The sequence below is a fragment of the Stigmatopora nigra genome, chromosome 1, assembly GCF_051989575.1.
Source record: "Stigmatopora nigra isolate UIUO_SnigA chromosome 1, RoL_Snig_1.1, whole genome shotgun sequence".
In the NCBI taxonomy this organism is placed as follows: domain Eukaryota; kingdom Metazoa; phylum Chordata; class Actinopteri; order Syngnathiformes; family Syngnathidae; genus Stigmatopora; species Stigmatopora nigra.
Genome location: NC_135508.1, coordinates 10,102,670 through 10,124,639, shown reverse-complemented (window position 1 = coordinate 10,124,639; position 21,970 = coordinate 10,102,670). Strand labels below are relative to the sequence as shown.

General features: G+C 39.7%; 1 protein-coding gene across 2 annotated transcripts; it reads left to right on the top strand.

Annotated features, from left to right (window-relative positions):
• The first annotated feature begins 67 nt into the window (after nucleotides 1-67).
• On the top strand, nucleotides 68-21,969 carry plcg1 (phospholipase C, gamma 1). Of its 2 annotated transcripts, none has more exons than XM_077737126.1 (33): nucleotides 68-399; nucleotides 1,314-1,601; nucleotides 7,206-7,358; nucleotides 7,437-7,530; nucleotides 7,606-7,653; nucleotides 8,149-8,233; nucleotides 8,351-8,434; nucleotides 8,821-8,843; nucleotides 8,923-8,992; nucleotides 9,074-9,175; nucleotides 9,909-10,027; nucleotides 10,427-10,512; nucleotides 11,217-11,337; nucleotides 11,529-11,697; nucleotides 11,912-12,034; nucleotides 12,611-12,712; nucleotides 12,869-13,056; nucleotides 13,717-13,917; nucleotides 14,289-14,408; nucleotides 15,351-15,531; nucleotides 15,650-15,727; nucleotides 16,107-16,210; nucleotides 16,380-16,473; nucleotides 16,554-16,623; nucleotides 17,317-17,480; nucleotides 17,650-17,746; nucleotides 18,203-18,427; nucleotides 18,509-18,657; nucleotides 18,870-18,984; nucleotides 19,564-19,725; nucleotides 19,798-19,886; nucleotides 20,019-20,284; nucleotides 20,350-21,969. In XM_077737126.1, the coding sequence occupies exons 2-33, from the start codon at nucleotides 1,385-1,387 to the stop codon at nucleotides 20,390-20,392; spliced, it is 3,942 nt and encodes a 1,313-aa protein (XP_077593252.1). In that variant the 5' UTR covers nucleotides 68-399; nucleotides 1,314-1,384; the 3' UTR covers nucleotides 20,393-21,969. The 2 variants fall into 2 exon arrangements, with proteins under 2 accessions (XP_077593252.1, XP_077593175.1); XM_077737049.1 differs by having other exon boundaries at nucleotides 16,551-16,623.
• The last annotated feature ends 1 nt before the right edge of the window (nucleotide 21,970 follows it).

Below are 21,970 nucleotides of genomic sequence, written 5' to 3'. Positions count from 1 at the left end.
AATGTTAGGGAACCGTAGACTTGATGGCTGCGCTTTTATTGTGAAAAAATACCGGAAAAAGGTAGTGTTCTGTTTTTCTGTTTTGACGTTGCTGGTGGTCGCTGGGAGGAGAATGCGTTGGGCTGAAACTGGCAGTCTCCGACTTGAGTGAAAGACAAGACTTGCGTACCTTTGCCACGACTCGCGTAGTCTGCCCCTCCCTCTCAATGGACACTAGCCAGAGGAAAGACGACAAAACTGGACGTATTCTTGAGACTACCCGTGCTCTTGACTCTATTTGAATCCCGGAAAAATAAGGAAAGGCAACAAGCGGCAGAGAGCGAGTGTGAGAGAGAGAGTGAGAGAGAGAGAGAGCTCCAGCAGCCGTGAGAGATGTGCGGTCAGGCCGAGATTGCGACGGTAAGTGGGCCACAGTAGAACTGCTACTGCGACGTGTAATTCCCTCCGATTTTTCCTCTTGACGAACATAAATGTCAGGGATGTCAAGACGGGGTGGAGGAGCTAGTCCGATCTCCACTCGACCACATTTGAGGGACTGAAAAGCTCCAGGGCACCATGTCTGTGGCCCAGCGCGTGCTAGCTCTCGCTGAGGAAATAGCCAGACGTTTCTTGTTATCCCACTCGGCTGGTTGCTTCCCACCTTGGGCCGCCAAGTGGCTCCCCCAAATTGGCTATCTTGCTTTAGTTTGCCCCGAATCGTATTGGATCGTGGGTGCGGACGCTTGTTTTGTATAAACCGCTCAAGACCCCCAATCTTGTAAAACTACGGTACAATGTAGTGGTGGAGAAAGTTAGAGAATACATTTTGTGATAAGCGATAAAAACGATAGCCTTCATGACTAGATCTGATTTTATTTTTTCATCGTATGTGTGATTCTCTAAATTGCATTTAACATGAATTCATATTTCTTATCTGTCAATCGATTTTCAAATTAAATTATAAATGGATATATTAGTAACAGATAAATACAACACATTTTGCCTAGAGAACCAATACCAGTCAAATATTTTTTTTTATCATATTGAACTCATTGCATGCTATTGACAACGTTAGATCTTTAATGTATTTAACCTCGGGGGGTGGGCAGTTAGTGCTCATTTGTTATGGCAGCCAATGAGTTAAGTCACTAACTTTTGGTTATTTGATAATCCAATTCCATTTAAAGTACCATGCCAAATTTAAATAGTAGTTCTAATTAATGAAGAATGCTGTCTGGCCAGTTCTTTCTGACGTCGTATGTGTTTGCAAGTATGCAGAGGTCTGATCGTGAAGGATTGTTGTTTCATGGGCCTCCCTCCTCCTACTCTTGTAGGTATCCCTGTATGAGCCTAGGCTGAGCATATTGTTCTGAAAGGAAACTGATAACAAACAGGGGAAGCGAACATGGCTGGGACCTCAGGCTTCTTTTCCAACGGACCCATCGCGTGGATGGACAATGATGCAGAGATGAACAACCTCTACCGAGACCTGGAGCTGGGCACGGTGTTGACACTGTTTTATTCCAAGAAATCTCAGAGGCCAGAGAGGAGGACTTTCCAGGTCAAGCTGGAAACGAGGACCATTATCTGGACACGAGGAACAGACAAAATAGAGGGCGAGAGTGAGTACCCACATTGATACACTCAAGTCATGTCAGAAAACTAAAATGGTGATGTCAAAACCTGCATACATTACCTCGATTCAACAGTGAAACAATATGGCAGCATAACTCCAAAGCTGGAGTCTATCCCAACTAACTTTGGGCTCAGTTTTTAAACCAATAAAATCATTCTTTGTTATTATACACACAAACACCTTGATACAATAATGCCTGGATTGTTCTCTTTGATAATGATATCAATCTAAAATGATTTCCTCAGGCTTTTACTTACAGAACGTGTTGATAATTCAAACCCATCAAAGTCATTAGTAGTGAGGCATTCCTTGTTTGCATTATCATTCTAAAAAGATTTGAAACATCACACAAGGCAAACCAATTTGGCTTATTCCCATTGGAATTAGTCATACATTGCTTCTTTGTTTTAATAATTGTTTTGCTTGGATGTGATTCAAAACTGATCACAATACCAGAACTTACAAACCTGCTTGTTTACCTACATTTTGCTGCTATTGTTTGGAGATTCTTGAATGAATGAGCAAGCTGAACGTTCCTTAGCAAGCACTTATTTCATAGCTGCAATGGAATGCCATTTTTAAAATCTGTGTAGGTTTGCTGTGTTTTAACTGGAATTTTTCACCTGACCGTCTCATAGTTTGGGTTTGCTTTGCTCAGCTCTTGTATTTCAAATTTAGTCTCAGTTCAATATATTTTCTTATTACTATGGACCAAAACAAATTTTCTGTTATGCTATTCCACCTCAGATTTGGTGAACTTTCAAAACATTGAAGCCGTTGAAGCAGGGAAAAAAAACAAACAGTACGAAATGTATTTTCGATTGATGGGTCTATTCTTTAAATGGTAGATAAATCTACATATTAAATGGTAGAACTACCCAGTATTTGTATGCGTATGAACTCTGGCATTGGCATTATCATCTATACTGGAAAAAGTTCCCTACCTAACTTTGTATCTAGATAGTAGTACCACATCGCCAGGTAGCAAAGTCGGTATCAGGAGCCAATTTCTTTTATTGGTGACACACTAAAAATACTTTTAATGGATTATGTTTTATTACTTTTGAGCTGGACACAAAAAACACCACACTGGTGTTTCTATGTTGGTTTTGTGTCATTTCATTTTGTTGTATTTATTCTTGGAACCTGATGAGTCCATGAAAATATTGTGTGACATTAAACCACACTATGGCGCAAAAAAGGCTAAGCAATACCCTACCGAAGTACGTACATGGCTACGATGCCATGAGTGCACCTAACTGACGGAATTCACTGAAGCCGTTAACTCGTAAGTCTACGCCTGGCGGAGCAGGATACCTTGTGAACAGCTGCACTCTGCTCCGGATGCAACATTCAAAGGCACACACACACACACACACACACACACACACACACACACACACACACACACACACACACACCAAAAAGGAGCACGCACGTTATGTTTTTTTTTTTCTTCCACAATAGTATCCTATTCCCTCAAAGCAAATAGCGCATACACATGGAGTTCATGCCTGCAATTTGATACTCCTGCAGAGATAATGTGATGTCTCATTTGCAAAAACGAAAAGTCTTGAGTTTTTTCATTTAATCTTTTATTTTTTTAATTATTTAACATGAGTTTTTAGTTAGGTGAAGTGACCCCCACATTGTATTAAAGGCACCAGAACAACTGTCCCTTTATGTTTAACAGTCCTGGAATTTGTGGTTAAATGTATTTTAAGTTGGAAGTCCACAACATTAAATTATGTATGGAGGTTGTACTAGTTCCTAAAAAGCTTGTGAAATTTGAATTAATAAACACATTACTAGGTATATGTAATTACGCTTCCCACGCTCATATACCATGTGCTTCAATGCAAATGCATCGTAGGCTTTGTGTTAGTGTTCCAAAAACTCAGTTTGGTAGAAGTAGAGCTTTTCCCATGGAAATACTAAAATGTTGTCGATAGTAGACCTTGCCAGGCTTCCATTTCAATCGAAACATGGACTGTTAGACATATCAGTTGCATGGATGATTGATTAGAGATCTCAGCTGCCGACAAAGCTAAGTTTTATAAATGTATACAGTGGGGCATCTGAGTTCCTCAATGACAGCAGAGGAACTAATTCTCAACGACACACTCTAAGCACACAAATACCTCATTTGAGTTATAAAAAAAAAATCTTTACTTCAGTTTTTAAATTATTTTTTTTCAGAAAAGGCCCATATAATGGACAAATCAAGTGCTTCTTAAATATAGCTCCTTTAAATATCCAGACATCTGTTTGTGTGCAGTTGGTTGCTAGGCCAGTAACAAGTGGCTCCTACCAAGGCCATGCTGCATCTGGCATATTATATTACAAGTTATGCCTCCCTGAGTATTTTTAAGACAGGTAAAGGATCAAGCCCCTTTGTATCCAATCTGGTTGCTTTGTGTTTTGGCCAAAATATAGTGTATGTGTCTGCCTGTGAGTTTTTGCTGCTTTTGTTCAGGAAGATCTAAAACATCTGCATTTGCACGCACACACCCATCCCCACACAAAGAGTAAACTTAAGTTATTGTTCTTATATCTTTGTTTGTAAGCATTTTTCTTATCTCCAGATATGCCATTCTACCTTGTAGGTGTGGCATTTAAAGATGCTTATACTATCTCTAGGTGCTATCGGTATGATTAATTTATTGGGCACATTTGAGATGTACCAGATGTATGTATGTCTCTGGCTTTTCTCACGCAATACAAGACTAACTGGACCAGTCAGTTCACTAAGCTGTGACAGAAAGCCCTGTAAATAACTTTGACAGATGGAACACTCTATGCACTGCATGAATTTTTGGTATAGCGACTAGAGGATACCCATATTCATCTTCTGTTACATCATACTATTACATCATCATGTTTCGTTTCAGTCAAATAAATAAAAGCCAATGTATTGGCTAGTTTTCACTTAAATGAGATATGAAGAGTATAAAAATGTTTTTTTTTTTTACAGTTGTTTTCATCCACATATTGAAAGATTTCCTCATAGTTGGAGGATTAGTTGGTTGGTCTGGTTACTTTTGTGGTAAATTTGTTTACACAAGTAATGTTGTTTGTGTCGTATGTGTTCCATGGAAATAGATAAGCACTGGTTTGTCTAATCATGGCACTCAAAAACTCGGTTTTAGAATCATGTTAATGCCAATTTATGTAACTTTGCTTAGTCCCGAGTGATTTTTTTTCCCCACAGATATAGAAATATGAACGTAATCATATGCTCAAAGAACACCAATTTTCAGTTGCTTTATTCTTACTTGCTATAAAGATACTCATTTTTTTTCTTCTCTCACACGTCATATGTCATGCCATTTCTTGCCTGGTTTGGAAACATTTCACCCAAGTGGAAGTTACGTGAAACATGGGGGCGTATAGTTCAGTAACTGTCTTTGCCTCACTTCTGTATGGAAACTTTGATATTTCAGGTGTGTGTTGAGTGAAGGCTCACTGAAATTACAAAAACAAAAAACAAATCTTCTCTCCCGGGGGTTCTAATTGAATCTAGCCTAGAGGTGCAAGAACACAAAAATGGACATTGAATGCATTATTGTCATTGGATAATTTTTGTTGTCTTGCTCACCCACAAAAAATAATGGTCAGGTCTAACACTTGATTGGTTACACATCACAGCATGCCAAAACAGGCAGATGGGATTTCTGAGCCACAGCAAACAGTGTAGTACTTCTCCCAAATTCGTGGGATCCCGATCTTCAATATCTAGCTTGTAAAGAAAGGAAAATACACCAACAACCCCAATAAGATCCTCTTCTTTGCACACTACATGTTCAGAGTTTGACTTGGATTTATTTACTAAGGGACAGCACATATTAATGAACGTCTTCATGTTAATATATATGTATATATTTAAGATTGTAGCCAAGGGCTAATTTCCATCTTCTTCCGGCATAAAATTATTTTTAAAAAAAAGAAACAATGTAACCACCGTGGTTAACATTGTGTGGTATGTAAATTAAAGCTAGACCTAACCATAACAATGGCAAGTAGTAGAAAAAAAATAGGGATTAATCAATGTAAATGTTGTTCCCATTGTTTGTGGACATTAGCAGTGCTTGTAGGAGGCAGGATGGAGTGCTGAAGGAAGCGTGGGAGTCTGCTGCAGGGTACATCCTCTCATCTCATTTAATGAGCTTCTACCTCAGGCCAACTCCATATTTTTGACAATTACTCAACTAGTAGACCCGGAAAGGTTTGACACAAACGACTGACACAAGTCAGCCTGTCTCGCTTTTCACTCTAGTTGCCACTTATGTTGAAAACATGATTCAAATGAGACATCTGTTGGTTCAGGCAGGTGTGGTTGATCCATTACTTTCTTATTATGATTTTTTTTGTGTGAGAATAAGCTTCATCATTATGTCACCATGTGATCAAGATTCCAGTTCAAAAATATTTTCGAGATAAAAAAGTGAAAGCTGTTTATAATTTACTGTTTGAACTTGGCAAAAATAAGATTGAGAAGATCTTTCTTGTTTTTATATGCTTCAGAAATAAAAACGTGTACACCTTTTATTTAAGCAGATGTGCTGTCTAGCGACAAAAGCACAGGAAGTGTGGTGCAGGAGCAGGAAAGAGGGGCTAGAGTTGAAAAAAAAGTGTGATTCGTGTGAGTGGGTGCGCACATGTGCGTGTTTGAGTTAGAGAGACAGCAAAGGAAAGACAGAGAGAGAGAGAGCGTGAAATTTTCTGCATTTTTCAAGAGGGTCCCTGGCTGCCAAGGCCTTTGTGCTACTTCCGCCCAATTGGTGAAAATGTATCCGTTCACAGAGGCAGGTGAAAGCAAACAGCTACTGTGTTTTTTTTTTTTTTTAATCACTGAAGATCAGTAAACTACATTATCAAATATAAACTTGATAAGTACACGCAGCTTACTAAATTAACTTTTTAAATTGCAATCATAATTTCCTTTTGTGTTTTCAACACTAGAAATACACTAAAATCCTATTGTCCATTTTGCTCTTTCTTCAATGGCACTAAGCCCTTTTGCTGATCTTGACTCTCAATCCCAAATGCCACTAAGCACATTGAAGTGCTCTACTTGTTCACAAATACGTACGCTGCGGACATCCAAAACTGTGAAGTGAGTTACAGAGGCTAATTTGCAAGCTGTCTTGCCTAACTTGCCAATTCAAAACTCTGGATAGTGTAGTTATTGTTAGCGAATATTACATTTATATAACTCTAATAAGTATAGCTCTTTCATTAACGAAAGTTAAGTCAACTTGATGTCTTTGATCGCAGTGCAATCTGACTGAGCTAAGTGATGTTATCTTTATTTTTATGAAAACATAGCATTCTAATAAGTTTTTATTATTTTTTAAATTGTTAATATAACCCTCTGCTGCATATTGTAAGCCCTTTTTCCTCAATCTGGAGGATGTTGCTCAAAAATATATAACTTCCGATACAATGACTGTTGAGCGTTTGAAACAGGTCCATTGTACATTTTTCATAAATATTCACTCTATTTTTGTGTAGCCTGTCTTGTTTGGTAGCTATACGGATTTTTCGCCACACTTATGTACGCCATGTCGTGTGTGCACCTTATCTCCAGTTGACATCCGAGAAATCAAAGAGATCCGACCAGGGCAGAAGTCCCGGGACTTTGAGCGCTACATGGAAGACTCTGCAGCCAGGCTAGACCAAGCTCACTGCTTTGTCATTCTGTATGGGACAGAGTTTCGCCTTAAGTCTCTTAGCTTAGCAGGTATGCATGCATGCGTGGACTCTATAAATGGGAATGTTGTAAAAGTGACTATTATTTCATTGCTTGGGAACATAACAGCAACGTCCGATGAGGAAATGACCATGTGGGTGAAGGGATTGAACTGGCTCGTGGCTGACACGCTAAGGTCTCCAACACCACTTCAAATAGAGAGGTAAGGAAATCAAAATTTGGCATTGAACAGCTTGGTTCTCATTTAAAATTCACATCCAGAATTTCCTCTTCATAGATGGTTACGGAAACAATTTTATGCTGTTGACCGCAATAGAGAAGATAGGTAAGTTGCTCATTCAATAGTTTCATTCTCTTTTATATATTAGTATATTTCATCTTTTGGTGCCATTGATGAGGATTTATGTCCAATCGATGCTGATCCATTTTCATCCTTCTGCTGTAAAATTGAAGTTAGGCAGTCATGGGTAGATAGATGTCCGATCCATTTGACCTGGGAGGAATGGCACCAAATTCGTTTTAGATAAAGATTTGACCTTCTCCACCATGAATTCCAGCTGTAAAGTTAAAAAAAGATTAACCACACCCAGACTATTTGTTGTAAGGTGTAGTTAAAGGAAGTATCTTCAGAGAAATGCATGAACAACTTTTCCTACAGCAGAAAAATGGCTGTGCATAACTTGCGTAGACTCCTATCTGAGGAAGGAAGTCCATTTGAGGCTGAAGGGCTTGTTGTTTCTGGCCTATGATTTCTGTTAATAAGAAGTACACATTCATTTTTGTGGTTGAGTTTTTAAACCAAGCCTATGCTCATGTCTAGGATATCCTGTAAGGATTTGAAGAATATGCTGAGCCAGGTCAACTACAGGGTGCCCAACATGAGGTTCCTCCGAGAGAAACTTCCGGTAACCTCATTGTTTAACAGTATACTTCAGTTTCTCTATCAGGATCAATTTGTATTTGGCCTAATTCCTCAGTTGAAAGATGATGACACTCTTTGTTGTCTCATATTTGTTTTTCAGGATTCTGAGTTGAGGAATGGCGAAGTGTCCTTCAGCCAGTTTTCTCAACTCTATCGCAACCTGATGTTTGATGCTCAGAAGAACGTAAGTTTATGTGAGGCATCACATGGTGTGCCTATTCTTTACAGACACATCTGTCTGAGTTTATGCATCCCCTGACACTCCACCCCCACCACGGTCTGATGCCGTTATCCAGGCTTGCTTCCTCCCCCATCTGTCTGTTCTCAAATGGCAACAAGATCAATACAATCTAGTTCCTAAACTCACAAGCCTCACTAGTGAAGGCCATTAGGACACGCAATAATACACTCACATAAATGAAGAGGAGGCAGTCTGTGTTGTATTTAAAATAAAGGGATGACCTCAGTTCCTGCAACAATTTACTACCCTAACATAACACTATAGTTTGTACAAATACTCACTCAGCCTTTTAAATAACTCTATTTTTTCACTTTCCCTCCTCCATTCAGATGGAGATCCCATTTTTGCAGAGGTAGGTGAAAACTAAAGTAAGACGACAGTTCTCAGCCACTTCTCATATGTGCTTACTGAGGCATTATTTTCTCTACCAGGATCATTGACAGACCAGAACAGAGGATCTCCCTTGAGAACTTTAAGAGCTTTCTCCTGGATTCTCAAATGGTATTAATCTTCCGCTTTATTGCAGAGTTGTCCTATGCTTGTATATATTTATTTGTTTTTCCACATTCTATGGAAATGCAGGATATGTGGGCTACAGATGGCAGCAAGGTTCAGGAGTATATGTTTGGCTACCTGAAAGATCCTCTTAGAGAAGTAGAACAGCCTTATCTTCTCCAAGATGAGGTACACATGCTTATATATATTTGTTTTGTTTTTTTCCATTTTCTTAATATTTTAAATGACCCTTTATGTTCTGCTGATAAGATGTAAACTAGTAATTATAATGCTTTTTTTTACACTTGGTGCATTTCCTATTTGGTGCATTTCCTACTTCCCTATTTTTTTGCATGAGGAGTTGATGATCGTCAATTAACTTGCCTCTTTTAACTACTATATATGCAAAAAAACAACAACCTGAAAACGTATTGACAAAAGGCACTGTTTTCAAACCGAATTCATGTTTGCCTTTTGAAATGTAAACAGAGAATGTAGGTCAAAAAATTGCCTAGTTTTGATTACTGGTAATGGCATTTTATAAAAGGAAGAAAAGTAAGCTGTCAAGAACATGAGCCTTTCACATTTTGCCCATGTCACACCTACTTCTTAATGGTGCTTAATTGCATCCAGATTCTCTTATGATAAAATTACTACACTACAGGCAATAGATTGGTAAAGCATGATATAAAATCACTTGATGAATAAAACATGCACGTGACCAATAAATAGCACACCTGTCAATGTGGATAAGCATCTTGGATTTTAAAATGTTGAGAGCATTTAATTTCTGGATTATATGTGAAACATTGTGCAAAAAAAGTAATTCACAACATTTTTTTTCAAAATAGGAAATTTTCTGATTAATATTAAATGAATAATATATATATATATATATTTTGCTTTGGTCTCACCTCTCTAGTTCCTGACGTACTTATTTTCCAAAGAGAACACCATCTGGGATTCTTCATTGGACCAAGTATGTCCAGAAAATATGAACAACCCTTTATCCCATTACTGGATTTCCTCTTCACATAACACGTGAGAATCCAACACGATTTTGTCTTTACAAGTTGTTGAGTCTTGGGAACACAAAAGTCTGGCATTCAGTGTGAAACCTAAACTTACTACATAAGAGCTTTTGAATTAATATTTCCAATCTGATAAAAGCAGAGTATTGAAGAAGCAAAATCAAGTTACAGTATATTTAGCATTTTCCTTCAATTCAAAAGTGTGGATTGCTGTCAAAATGTCACCCTTCTGTTCTTGTTGCCAAACAATACTCATTTTAAAGAGGTAACTTCCGATGTGACTTTGATTGAGGTTAAAAAAAAATGTACGTGCACAGGCCAACAATCAAGATACTTGAAATTTTTACGTCAGTCATGCCGGTATAATTAAGCATGGTATGCTGTGTCTCTTTCAACTGCCTATTTTTAGGTACTTGACAGGTGACCAGTTTTCCAGTGAGTCGTCTCTGGAGGCGTATGCTCGATGTCTAAGGATGGGTTGCCGCTGCATTGAATGTGAGTAAACACAGTGTCCTTCTGTATTACTTTGACAGTAGCGCACACAGCAGTTTCACATGAACTACATTACGTCATATGTGAGCCAGTCAAGCAGGTTTCTTTGCTTTGTACTAGTGTTTATACGTTTCTTAGATATGTAAACATAACATTAGTTACTTTTTTTCCGGCAGCGAGAAGTGGCATAAGTTCAAACTGAAGCAATGTTGTTGTTTTAGATCCGGGGTGTCAGACTCCCTTTGGTCTGCGGGCCGAATACAGCTTAATTTGAGATCAAGCGGGCTGAACCAGTAAACTCATTGCAAAATGACATATAACTAACAATAAGCCCACTTTTTTCCTTTGTATTAGTCACTATACTAATAATTAGTGCAAAGAATGAGTAAATTATCAAAATGTTTATTAACTGAATTTTCCTTTTACATTATGAACAATATATTATGAACAAGAGAATAACATAAGAACATAAATATGTCAATTAATGTTGTCTGCACGTACTAAAACACTGCGCCCCCTAGCTGATAATACAAGAAATACGAATTTTAAAGAAAATTCTTTTTTTTTTTATACAATGCAGCTTTCTTCCCCCGGCCGTACCAAAACACCAGACGGGCCGGATCTGGCCCGCGGGCCATATGTTTGACAACTGTTTTAGATTGTCTTTTAGTCTTTTTTTTCCTTTGTCATTGCTTTCTTTTTTGCAGTGGATTGCTGGGATGGTCCTGATGGAATGCCAGTCATTTACCACGGACATACTCTCACAACAAAGATCAAGTTCTGTGATGTGTTGACCACAATCAAAGAGCATGCATTTGTTACATCCGAGTGAGTTCTCAGAGTTTTTGGTTACTTATTCCAGCCGTCCTCCATAACATAGATAATTAGGCTGCACACAAAAAGTGTGGAGAAACAATGTGACCTGAGGAAATTGTGCTGTGTGAGAAAATAAGATAAGAAATGGAACCAAGTGCAGTGTAAAGCGAAGTTGCAGCTTTAACTTGTGATATCTCCAACAGCTTTCCCATCATCCTGTCCATTGAGGACCACTGTAGTATTGTCCAGCAGAGGAATATGGCCACTTACTTTAAGAAACTGTTTGGTGACATGTTGCTTACCAAGGCAGTGGATATTGCAGCAGATGGCCTGCCATCACCTCACCAGCTCAAGAAGAAGATCCTCATTAAGGTGGAACTTCCAATGTCATTTTCAAAATCAATAGTGTACATTGACACATGTGCGTCTCTTTTCTATTGTGGCAAATTAGCACAGTCAAATGCTTTATTTTCTGTTTTTATGTGGATGACTTAGCCATGTTTTTTTAGTTGCAATATTATTAATATATATTTTTTTCAGCCTTCATTTCACTTTTATGTCAATGTTCTCCTTTTCTGTGAAACAGCATAAAAAACTTGCAGAGGGCAGTGCCTATGAGGAGGTGTCCACCTCTACTCCTTACTCGGAAAACGACATCAGCAACTCCATCAAAAATGGAATTCTCTATTTGGAGGATCCCATCAATCATGTAAAAACATTTTGAATAGTCTCAAACTTAACTTGTATATATTCAAGAACATTTTTCTATAGTATGTTCATCGTTTGTGGATATATTTTACTGTAGAGAAATTGTGACTGTTTACTGATTACCTTTTATTTTATTATTAAATTCTTTGTAGATGACATTAGGCAAAAAAAGCAGGCTTAAGAGAAATCTTGTTTGTGGAGAAATAATTCAAACTTAAGAAGTCATTTTGGAACCAATACAGAACCTTGTGAAACAACACATGCTGTCATAGCTTTATCGGTTTTAGTGTAACTTATGTTTGTGTTGAGTCTTTTTACTTACTTAATAGTCTAAATGTTGGCTGTAATTCTAAGATTCCATTTTCTTTATTGATTTTTATGAGAACAACACTATGCAACACTTTTTTTTTTACTTTTTAGAATCGATAAATATCGTATCTGGCTTAGAACCAAAGATCTTTGAGCTGCTTTTCTGGTTAGGTGGTGGTCACATTTCTGTGCAGCAAATAGATGTTCTGAATAATTCATGTGACTCTCATAATGTCTTCTCATATCCTGTCCCTCTCACTGTACATAGGAGTGGTACCCACATTTCTTTGTCTTGACCAGCAGTAAAATCTACTACTCAGAAGAGACCTCGAATAATCAGGGGAATGATGAGGAGGAAGAACATAGAGAGGTAATTTTGGCCTCATTTGATGTGAATAGAGACTTGGCCTCTGTTCCATAACTGTGTGACAGACAGTGTGTGCTCTTTTGTAACACTGGCGTCAAGTATACTTGCTGTAAGTAGTGTATTTTGGCTGTGAGATTACTCCTTTCTTCTCTTCAAAAGGTCACCAATGGGATGGATCAGCATGTTACAGAAAAGTGGTTTCATGGGAAGTTGGGAGCAGGGCGGGATGGACGACAGATAGCGGAACGACTTCTGTCGGAATACTGCCTTGAGACAGGAGCGCCAGATGGCTCCTTCCTGGTTCGAGAGAGTGAGACCTTTGTAGGAGATTACACACTGTCTTTCTGGTAAGTTCCATACTTGGCATTACAATTACATGTGGTTTCTGTGAACTCCGTCACATCCCAAAATAAATGGAAGTCAATGCAGTCAATGCAAGTCTTCCTGTTTCAGAGTAAAGCGATCAAACTTTTTTGACCCGGTCAAAAGTCTCTCTGCGCTATTCTATAGTGATTGGTGAACTTTAAATTAACTAAATTGACTTAAACATTTTGCCATTTTAACACTGTGTTAGTTAAGGGATGTCAAATGAGGACTGACATGATTCAGTCATTCACGGGAACTAATTCTGCATTTACTGGAACGTATTGTTGACAAAAAAGTACCATAACATTAAATTATTACCCTTGGCTTGACGTCTTGGCTTTTTATAATTACATGGCAACCAAAAAAGATTGACAAGCAATTGTAAATGTTTTTGTTTAATTATTACTTTTGTTTTTAGTTCATCTTTATGGCAACTTGGTCTGGCAATTAACAAGATACTCGTATACAATAGCTGCTTGCCCAAAGCAGAGTAAAATAAGACATTTGTATTCATAATTTGAACCATTAAATTAGTGTTATAAGCTATTAAGGTCTCCAAATCCCAATTAATTGATTGAGTGTCTCAATTCATGTGGCGACTATGTTCTTTCTATCCTTCATCAATCCCATCTCTTTTCCAGGCGCTCGGGACGAGTGCAGCACTGCCGCATTCATTCTCGTCAAGAGGCCGGCAGCCCCAAATTCTACCTGACTGACAATCTTGTGTTTGACACCCTTTTTGCCCTCATCAACCACTACCAGCAGGTGGCGTTGCGCTGCAATGAATTTGAGATGAAGCTGACTGAACCTGTGCCACAAACCAATGCCCATGAAAGCAAAGAGTGAGACTAATTTTCATAATGAGAACGACACATTTTTAAAACCTACATGTATTTCAAAGGCACGCCATTTAATCAATTTGGTGCTTTTCAAATGCTCCAAACTCTATGTACAGTATATTCTGTTGCTTTCTTCCATCTCTCATTGGATTTTCTGGACAATATTGGACAGTCTTTCATCTAAAAAACCTGTGGAGAGAATTATGCGTTTGCAGGCTTCCAAAGAGAAGCAGTTACACTGAAATCTGACAAATCTTTCTTTGAATAATCTATAATCAAACACAAAAAAATGACTATTTAGTTAAAACTGAAAAAAGCATACCTGTTCTAATATAGCCTATTTTGTGGTGTTTTTTGTTTGTTTGTTCTTCCAGGTGGTATCATGCAAACCTATCAAGGAGTCATGCTGAGAACATGCTAATGAGAGTTCCTAGAGATGGTGCTTTCCTTGTCAGGAAAAGGGCTGAATCCAACTCATTTGCCATTTCCTTCAGGCAAGTAGTAATTGTACATTTTGGAGCTATTGTATGAATTGATCATAAGCTATTTGGATTGGATAACTTTATTCATCCCGTATTTGGGAAATTTCATTGTGACAGTAGCAAGAAGGGAATGCAGATACAGAAAAGAAAAAAAACACATAGTTACAAGTTAGACAGTACAGTCGCTAAGGCCGCAGAACAACAAAGCAAAAGCGCAAAGTACAAAGCAAACAAAGTAAATGGGATCATTAAGAATCATCGAATCATTAAGACTGAAAAGCAGCAAAAACACAACACGAACAAGAGTTGATGGACCTACTGCCACCAGCTGCTACTTGAACGGCGCCATCTTGGTTGCGCTAGCAAAAACGGATACAGCCTTGGATAAAACTGGAACTTCTGCAGAGTGGGAGTGAGGTAGAGAATATGCAGAGTCACTCTTCCAAGCGTATCCGCACAGTTCCGCAGTAGTCTGGAGTAGAACTCCTCGACTCCGTTTCCGGCCTGGTACGCGCCGACAGCTCTTTCATCTTATCCCATGATGGAATAGTTGGTCTGAAGCGTTGCTTCTTCTCCCGGCACTTTTGTCCCGCACCGAATTTCCAGCGGTATTGAGGTGTTGCTTCTTCTGCTGTGTATTGTAACAGCTAGTCCCATGTGTATGACAGCGTAGGCATGGCTGAATGGTTCCAAAAAAAGAAGTAGCAGAAAGCAGAAAGAAGCTAGCCTAACAGAACACAAAAAGTTGTAAAAACATTAACGCAAAAAGGAATGTATTAAGAAATATTAAAATGTAATTTAAAAAAGATAAAAGGGCTGTAAAACACGAAAAACTCAGAAAAATAAGAGTGGACAGAGCTACTGCCACTGGCTTCCGCATGACGGCGCCATCTATATTGATATTGCTTCTATCACATGACAGTCATTTATTGTATTTTTACGCTTGCTATGCAGGGCCGAGGGCAAGATTAAGCACTGTCGTGTACAACAGGAAGGTCAAACGGTGGTGCTGGGCACTTCAGAGTTTGACAGCCTTGTAGATCTTATCAGCTACTATGAAAGGCACCCTCTATATCGCAAAATGAAGCTGCGATATCCCATTAATGAGGACACACTGGAAAAAATTGGTACTGCTGTGAGTATCACTTTGATCTTTGACCCCAATGATTAAAATTCAATTCAATTGCTGCATGGCTCCTTAATATTGAATGTCTATGACAGTGTAGATAAGAGATGTTTTTTTTTTTTGACAGGAGCCTGACTATGGGTCACTGTATGAAGGCCGAAATCCTGGATTTTATGTGGAAGCCAATCAAATGCCTACCTTTAAGGTAACTCTTCCAATCCTCCTTAAAGGTTGTCTCAACCAGTTTTTTCTTCACAGATACAAAATTGTAATTATTTTGCAGCTGACTAGTAGTCGAGTTAAGAGTCACAGGCTTAGAACTAGTGAGAAAAACGACTTAATTAATGCTGTGATTGGCTGGGTTTTAACTGCCTACTGCCCATAGTTAGCTATGATTGGCCCCTGTCAGGTTTTTATGCTTTTCTTATATATAGCAAAGTCCTTCAAAAGGACTGGGGACTGCCTTCGAAAAGCAATTCTTGAAAAATAATTGGAATATGGTATTTATTTTAATGTCCAATTTCATTTATTGTCTTTTCTGATGAGTTTGTATACCCCATGACATTCTTTTTTTTCATTTTCAGTGCACAGTAAGAGCAATGTATGAGTATAAAGCCCAAAGAGATGACGAACTCTCCTTCACTAAAAATGCTACCATTTCTAATGTGGACAAACAGGAAGGAGGGTGGTGAGTTTGACATTCATTGTGAAAGCATCTCTCTCTTTTTTTTTATTTTCTATTTTTGGTAAATAGAATTTAGCAAGTCACAGGGATTTGGACCTTGGCTGCATTATTTTAGTTAATGTTGGTAGTCCGTTGATTATAAAAGTATTCTCTCAATGTTCACTTTGCTCAGGTGGAAGGGAGACTGTGGGGGGAAGAAGCAGCTGTGGTTTCCCGCAAACTATGTTGAAGAGATCAGTCCGTCAGCTGCAGAGCCAGACAGAAGTGTGAGGATCAAATCCACACGGCATCTCTTGCTTCCTCAGCGTCACTCGATTCACTTGTGCTCTTCTCCCCTGTCCAGCAGGAGATGACAGAAAACAGTCCCCTGGGAGATCTGTTAAGAGGAAGTGTCGACGTCTCCTCCTGCCAGATTGGTGAGTGTCAAGCACCCCCCCCCCACCCCGCCCACTATAAATCATCCAAACCCTCCAGAGAGGTAGAGAGCTGCTCTTTGCAGGACTGTTATTCCTCCTCAAAAAATTAGCTGTTAGCTGTTACCCTTGATTGAAATTTGTCTCCCTCTAGTGCCAGTATTCATCTTCACATGTTGGGTAGTAAATTAGAAGTCTTAAAGTGCACAAATTGCTTGATTTAAAAAAATACATTTGGTCAAGTGGTAGACGTAATCATTTGTAAGAGTTTATCAAAACACCTTCTACAGACTGACAATCTACTTTTAAAATTAGAGAATCTAGCCCTTACCATTAATAACCAGGTAGTAGACGTATTTGCATAAATTAAATAAAAAATTGAAATATTATTGCCGTTTCATGAATGAAAGGAGAGCATTTCTTACATATGTCTCCTTTATAATAAATATAATGAATAAAAATGATCAATTGTGACTTCAGAATTTGAAAATGAGCAAATTTCAATGGAAGACTTTCTAATTTCTAACGCAACAAAACTTTGTGATTTTAATAAGAAACTGAAACCATGAATAACTCCTGTAGTGTGACATTTTGCCTTGTATGTGTGTGTATGTGTGCTTATAAAAACGTGTATATATAAAAAAAGAGAAAACTAGGAATGTTCTTGACTTCTTGTTCTGTCTGTACCCAACACAGTTGTGCGGCCTGAGGGGAAAGGAAGCAGGCCGCATGTTTTCTCTCTTGTGCCCACCACGGCCATGCGGACGGGCCCGGTGCTGGAAGTTGCTGCCAGCAGCCAGGAGGAATTAAAGGAATGGGTACACAAGATCCGTGACGTCACCATGACCTCGGAAGCCAAGGTTTGTGTCACCAAACTGTGGGGAAAAACCCTCACCTTGATGGACTGCTCTTTTAGCAATGCACAGTCAAGTCCATAAATATTTGGTTAATTTCTGGTTTTATACTGACATGTAGTACATTTTGCTTTAGACGTTTAGATTTGTGTTCATCCTATGTCTCTTTGCACAGCTGGAGGAGGGAAAGATGATGGAGAGGAGGAAGAAGATTGCACTGGAGTTATCTGACCTGGTTGTTTACTGTAGACCCGTTCCCTTTGATGAAGACAGTAAGTTGATGCAACTTAAACTCCATTGATATTTTAAAAATGCTCCTACTTGTTTTTTTTCCTTTTGAAAAATATCTTACATGATTTTTTGAAGAATTTACTTGCTCACGGTTGGTTCTCCAATGTACATTTGTGATCTTTTTGAGAGGTCATGGCACCAAAGCAATTGCTGAAAGGAAAATCTTCATTTCTGTTGAGAATGTAATTTAGTTCCAAATGTAAATGACTATAAAGCTGAGGATCTTGTATTTTAGGGAGGAAGTGAATTTAGCTTAGAGCCTTGTGCATCGTTTTCCCCAAATAAAACGTGTAAGATGTTACTTTCTTGGCGATGAATTAGGCCTTACTTTGTATCTGAAACCATTAGGTCAGTTGCTGGTAGTTTTTCCACTTTTCACGACAGGCGACACCATTCCAGGTGAGTAAAATCTGTTCTTGTTTCACTGGATCCTGTAGAAATTGGCACGGAGCGTGCCTGCTTCCGGGACATGTCGTCTTTTCCCGAGACCAAGGCCGAGAAGTACGTCAATAAAATCAAGGGGAAGAAGTTCCTGCACTACAATCGACTACAGCTCTCCAGAATCTACCCACGAGGCCAAAGACTAGACTCCTCAAACTACGACCCTCTGCCCATGTGGCTCTGTGGCTCGCAGCTCGTGGCGCTAAATTTCCAGACAGCGGGTATGTAGGCCCCTTTTTTTTTGGAAAAATGTAAAAAGGATTTATCAGAGCCAGTTTTTAACCTGCCACTTTCTGGTCCAGACAAGCCAATGCAGATGAACCAGGCCTTGTTCATGTTGAATGGAAGGAGCGGCTATGTCCTCCAGCCCCCCATTATGAGAGACGACAACTTTGATCCCTTTGACAGGCACACACTGCGGGGACTGGAGGAAGTCACCCTTCAGATTGAGGTACGCCTTTGGGCTTAATTAACGAATGAATGAATTGAAACATTCACTAGCATTACAAGAGCATACAGAGAACTGAACTCTATGAATATTTTACCCAAATTATTGACCTTGTATTTTTTTATGTGGAGTGCTAAAGTTGAAACCAGAAGGTGAAGATGCTTTAACTGTCTGTAAACAAAATGTACTTAGCTACTGCTCTCTCCTTTTTAAAGGTATTAGGTGCAAGGCACCTCCCCAAACATGGACGTGGCATCGTTTGCCCTCTCATCGAGATTGAGGTGTGCGGAGCAGAGTATGACAGCGTCAAGCAAAAAACAGACTCGGAAGGTAAGGAAAAAATATTTTTCTTCTTGGCTACTTAGGCCAAGTCATTTTGATATTCGACTGCACTGAAGTTTTGATCGCAACAAACAATGACAAGGAATGTGCTGATATTAAGCTTGTCAAAAGTAGCAATGTATCCATACAGCATTGCTGTAGGTATATGGATGCTATATTTGTAATAAATATTACGCTGCTTTTGGCATGTTTTAATTAAAAATTACGCCAAAAGGAATACATCCCTCAATTTTTTTTATTTTTTATTTTTAGTTAAAGCTTCTTAGTATGCGACAATAAATCGCAGTACAAAAATCATGTTAATCAAAATTTAAAAAGTGCTGCAAGTGGAAAATGTTCTCTATAAGCAAAAGTACTGATATAAATTGTCAATAATTTGTATATATTCTTTCAACAAAAATGTACCCGTTTTTCTTTAAACTGAGAATGTAGTACCAACAATATAAAAATAACAAAAAAAAGTGTAACCAATAGAATTATCGATTCGTTTTTTGCTGTCATACTTTGTGTTGTTATCTCTTAAACAAAGCTGAGTGCATCATTGCTCTACAATTTTTCCTGTTTTAGCCGACAACGGGCTGAATCCCACATGGCCCAGAAAGCCTTTCCAGTTCGTTGTTAGCAATTCGGCTTTCGCCTTCCTGCGCTTCGTGGTCTACGAGATCGATATGTTCAGCGATCAGAATTTCTTGGCTCAGGCCACATTCCCCATTCACAGCTTGAAGACAGGTACGTCTGGCAGGACTGCCACTCGTTCATTTTCCTTAGCTGCTACCTTACGTTGTCTTTTTGTTTTACCAGGTTATCGCTCAGTCCCTCTGAAGAACAGCTTCAACGAGGACCTGGAGTTGGCCTCGTTGTTGGTCCACATGGACATCGTCAGAGGAAGAGTAAGAATTTAATGCATGTTACAATAAATACTAAATGAAACACATTAAGTAGAAATACGAATATTCGCTTTAGTTGTTTTTAACCACTCGTGGCCTGGATTTCACCCTAAAGCCTGCCTTTTTCACCTCCAGAATGAAAACGGCGATATCGTGTGCCCGTTCTCCGTTGCCTCGTCCATCTCCACCACAGCCCAAACCGGGCGGGAGCGTTTAGGGGATCGTGTCTCGGTCTCGTCCACGTCCTCTAATGTCTCCCCCGTGCCCCATTCGCCGGGCCAGGCCGTGGCCTCCTACAGGGGCCGGGAGGGCTCTTTCGACTCCCGCTACCAGTCACCCCTCGACGACTTCAGGGTGTCGCAGGAGCCGCTGCTGGACCACATGGACCCGCAGAACCGAAGGTGCGCATGGCGAGCGGCAGTCCCGAGCTTTACAGCCCTGATTCTTGTCTTTGTCTCTCCTTCAGAATAATGCGGCGGACCAGAGTGGGCGGAGAGAACCGCGTCTAACTCGCAACAACCCCCCCACCCGGCTGCCTGCCCACCCTTTTCATCCGCACGCCTCTGCCCGTACTGATGATGTCATTGACTGCTGTGAAGAGTGTTTCCATGGAAACACCCGGCACCGCTTTGGCCTACATTTCAGGCAGCTCACACAGCCCTGACCCGCAACACCCCCCCCCAACCGTCAGCCCAAGCCTGCTCCACGTCGGAGAGGGATGGGACCACGACACCAGAGAGGAAACCGGTAGCTGCACAAATAGGTAGAAAAAGAAAGACGTTTTGAGAGAGCGAAAGTTCCTAACCGTTTCCCGCTCCAGCTTGTTTACTCATCTCCGTATAGGAACTCAATGTATTTATTCCTGGCGCTGATGGCGGCGCTCCACACGCTCTCAAAGAGCTCCCGTCTCCCATGTTTTTAATTATTCTAATTATTTAAGCATTCATAATGTGAGCTTTCCGTTTCCTTTTTGTGTATATGTGTAAAACACGAGGGCTCCGTGACTGTTTTTCAACGTCTCACTCTCTCTCTCTCTTTGCGCTTACGGAAATATTATGGACCTCGTATGTAACTTTTCTTTTTGGTAGGGAAAGGCATCAGGAAGCCGTAGCCGGTGAGATGGCAGATGTAGCCGTTTTCTTTTTGTTACATTCCAGACAGATATTGCACATGACGATTCCGTTCGGGCGTTACAAGCCAGTCCGGTGCAGTCGAAGGTCAGTCGCGCCGCTCTTATGTCAAATCAATTGCATCGTTGTATTTTGATTCATGTCGGCAAGGATCACTTTTGTATTGCGGCACTGTCTTGTCAAAGTTCCCAGATTTTGGTCCGCCAGCCCGCAGGAGGCAGAGAATAGCCCATATTTAATAAGTTAGACCACTGCCATCATGCGTTTTCGAGGGTCTAAGTTTCACTGCCGATGTGCTTTCGTCTAAATGCAAACGTCATTATGTGTTTTGGCTTTACAGGAGGGGATGCCTCGGAGTGTTTGGATGAATGTTGAGGTGCCTTCAGTGGTTGCGCGTATACAAACTTTGCCTGTTACTTTTCTCGATGATGATGATGTAGTCAGTATTGGTGCTCGGAGTTTGACCTCTGAGACACACCCAAGCCATAAGGTATAATGTGATTGAGGTAAGTGCGATAAAGGTAAGCGCAAGGATGAGTGGGATCACACACCCGCAAGAAGTTTTTTTTAGCGTCCCGTATACATCCGGATTCCATGCTGCATTACTACTACTCTCATTCCCAAGCATTCACCTACATTGAACTTGCAGCCGCTTTGACTGACCCGGGTTTCTAGAAAGAAAATGATGCCCTCATGCTCAAATTGTTTGTTTTTGTACACTTTTTTTTATGATTCATGCAGTTTGGGATTGAAAGAGGTCTAGTACCTGAGAATCACCCAATTCTTACTTTGATGTCCGTGCAGGGCCCATCAGTGTCTTTTTATTTCTTTACTGATAGCCTGGGCTTTCTGTAATGTGCCTAAACTAAAGAAAGTAAAAGTATTCGTTTTAATTTTGCCTTTCATAAGCGTATTCAAGCCTGTGAAGTAGTAAATAAAATACCTACTTCATACAAC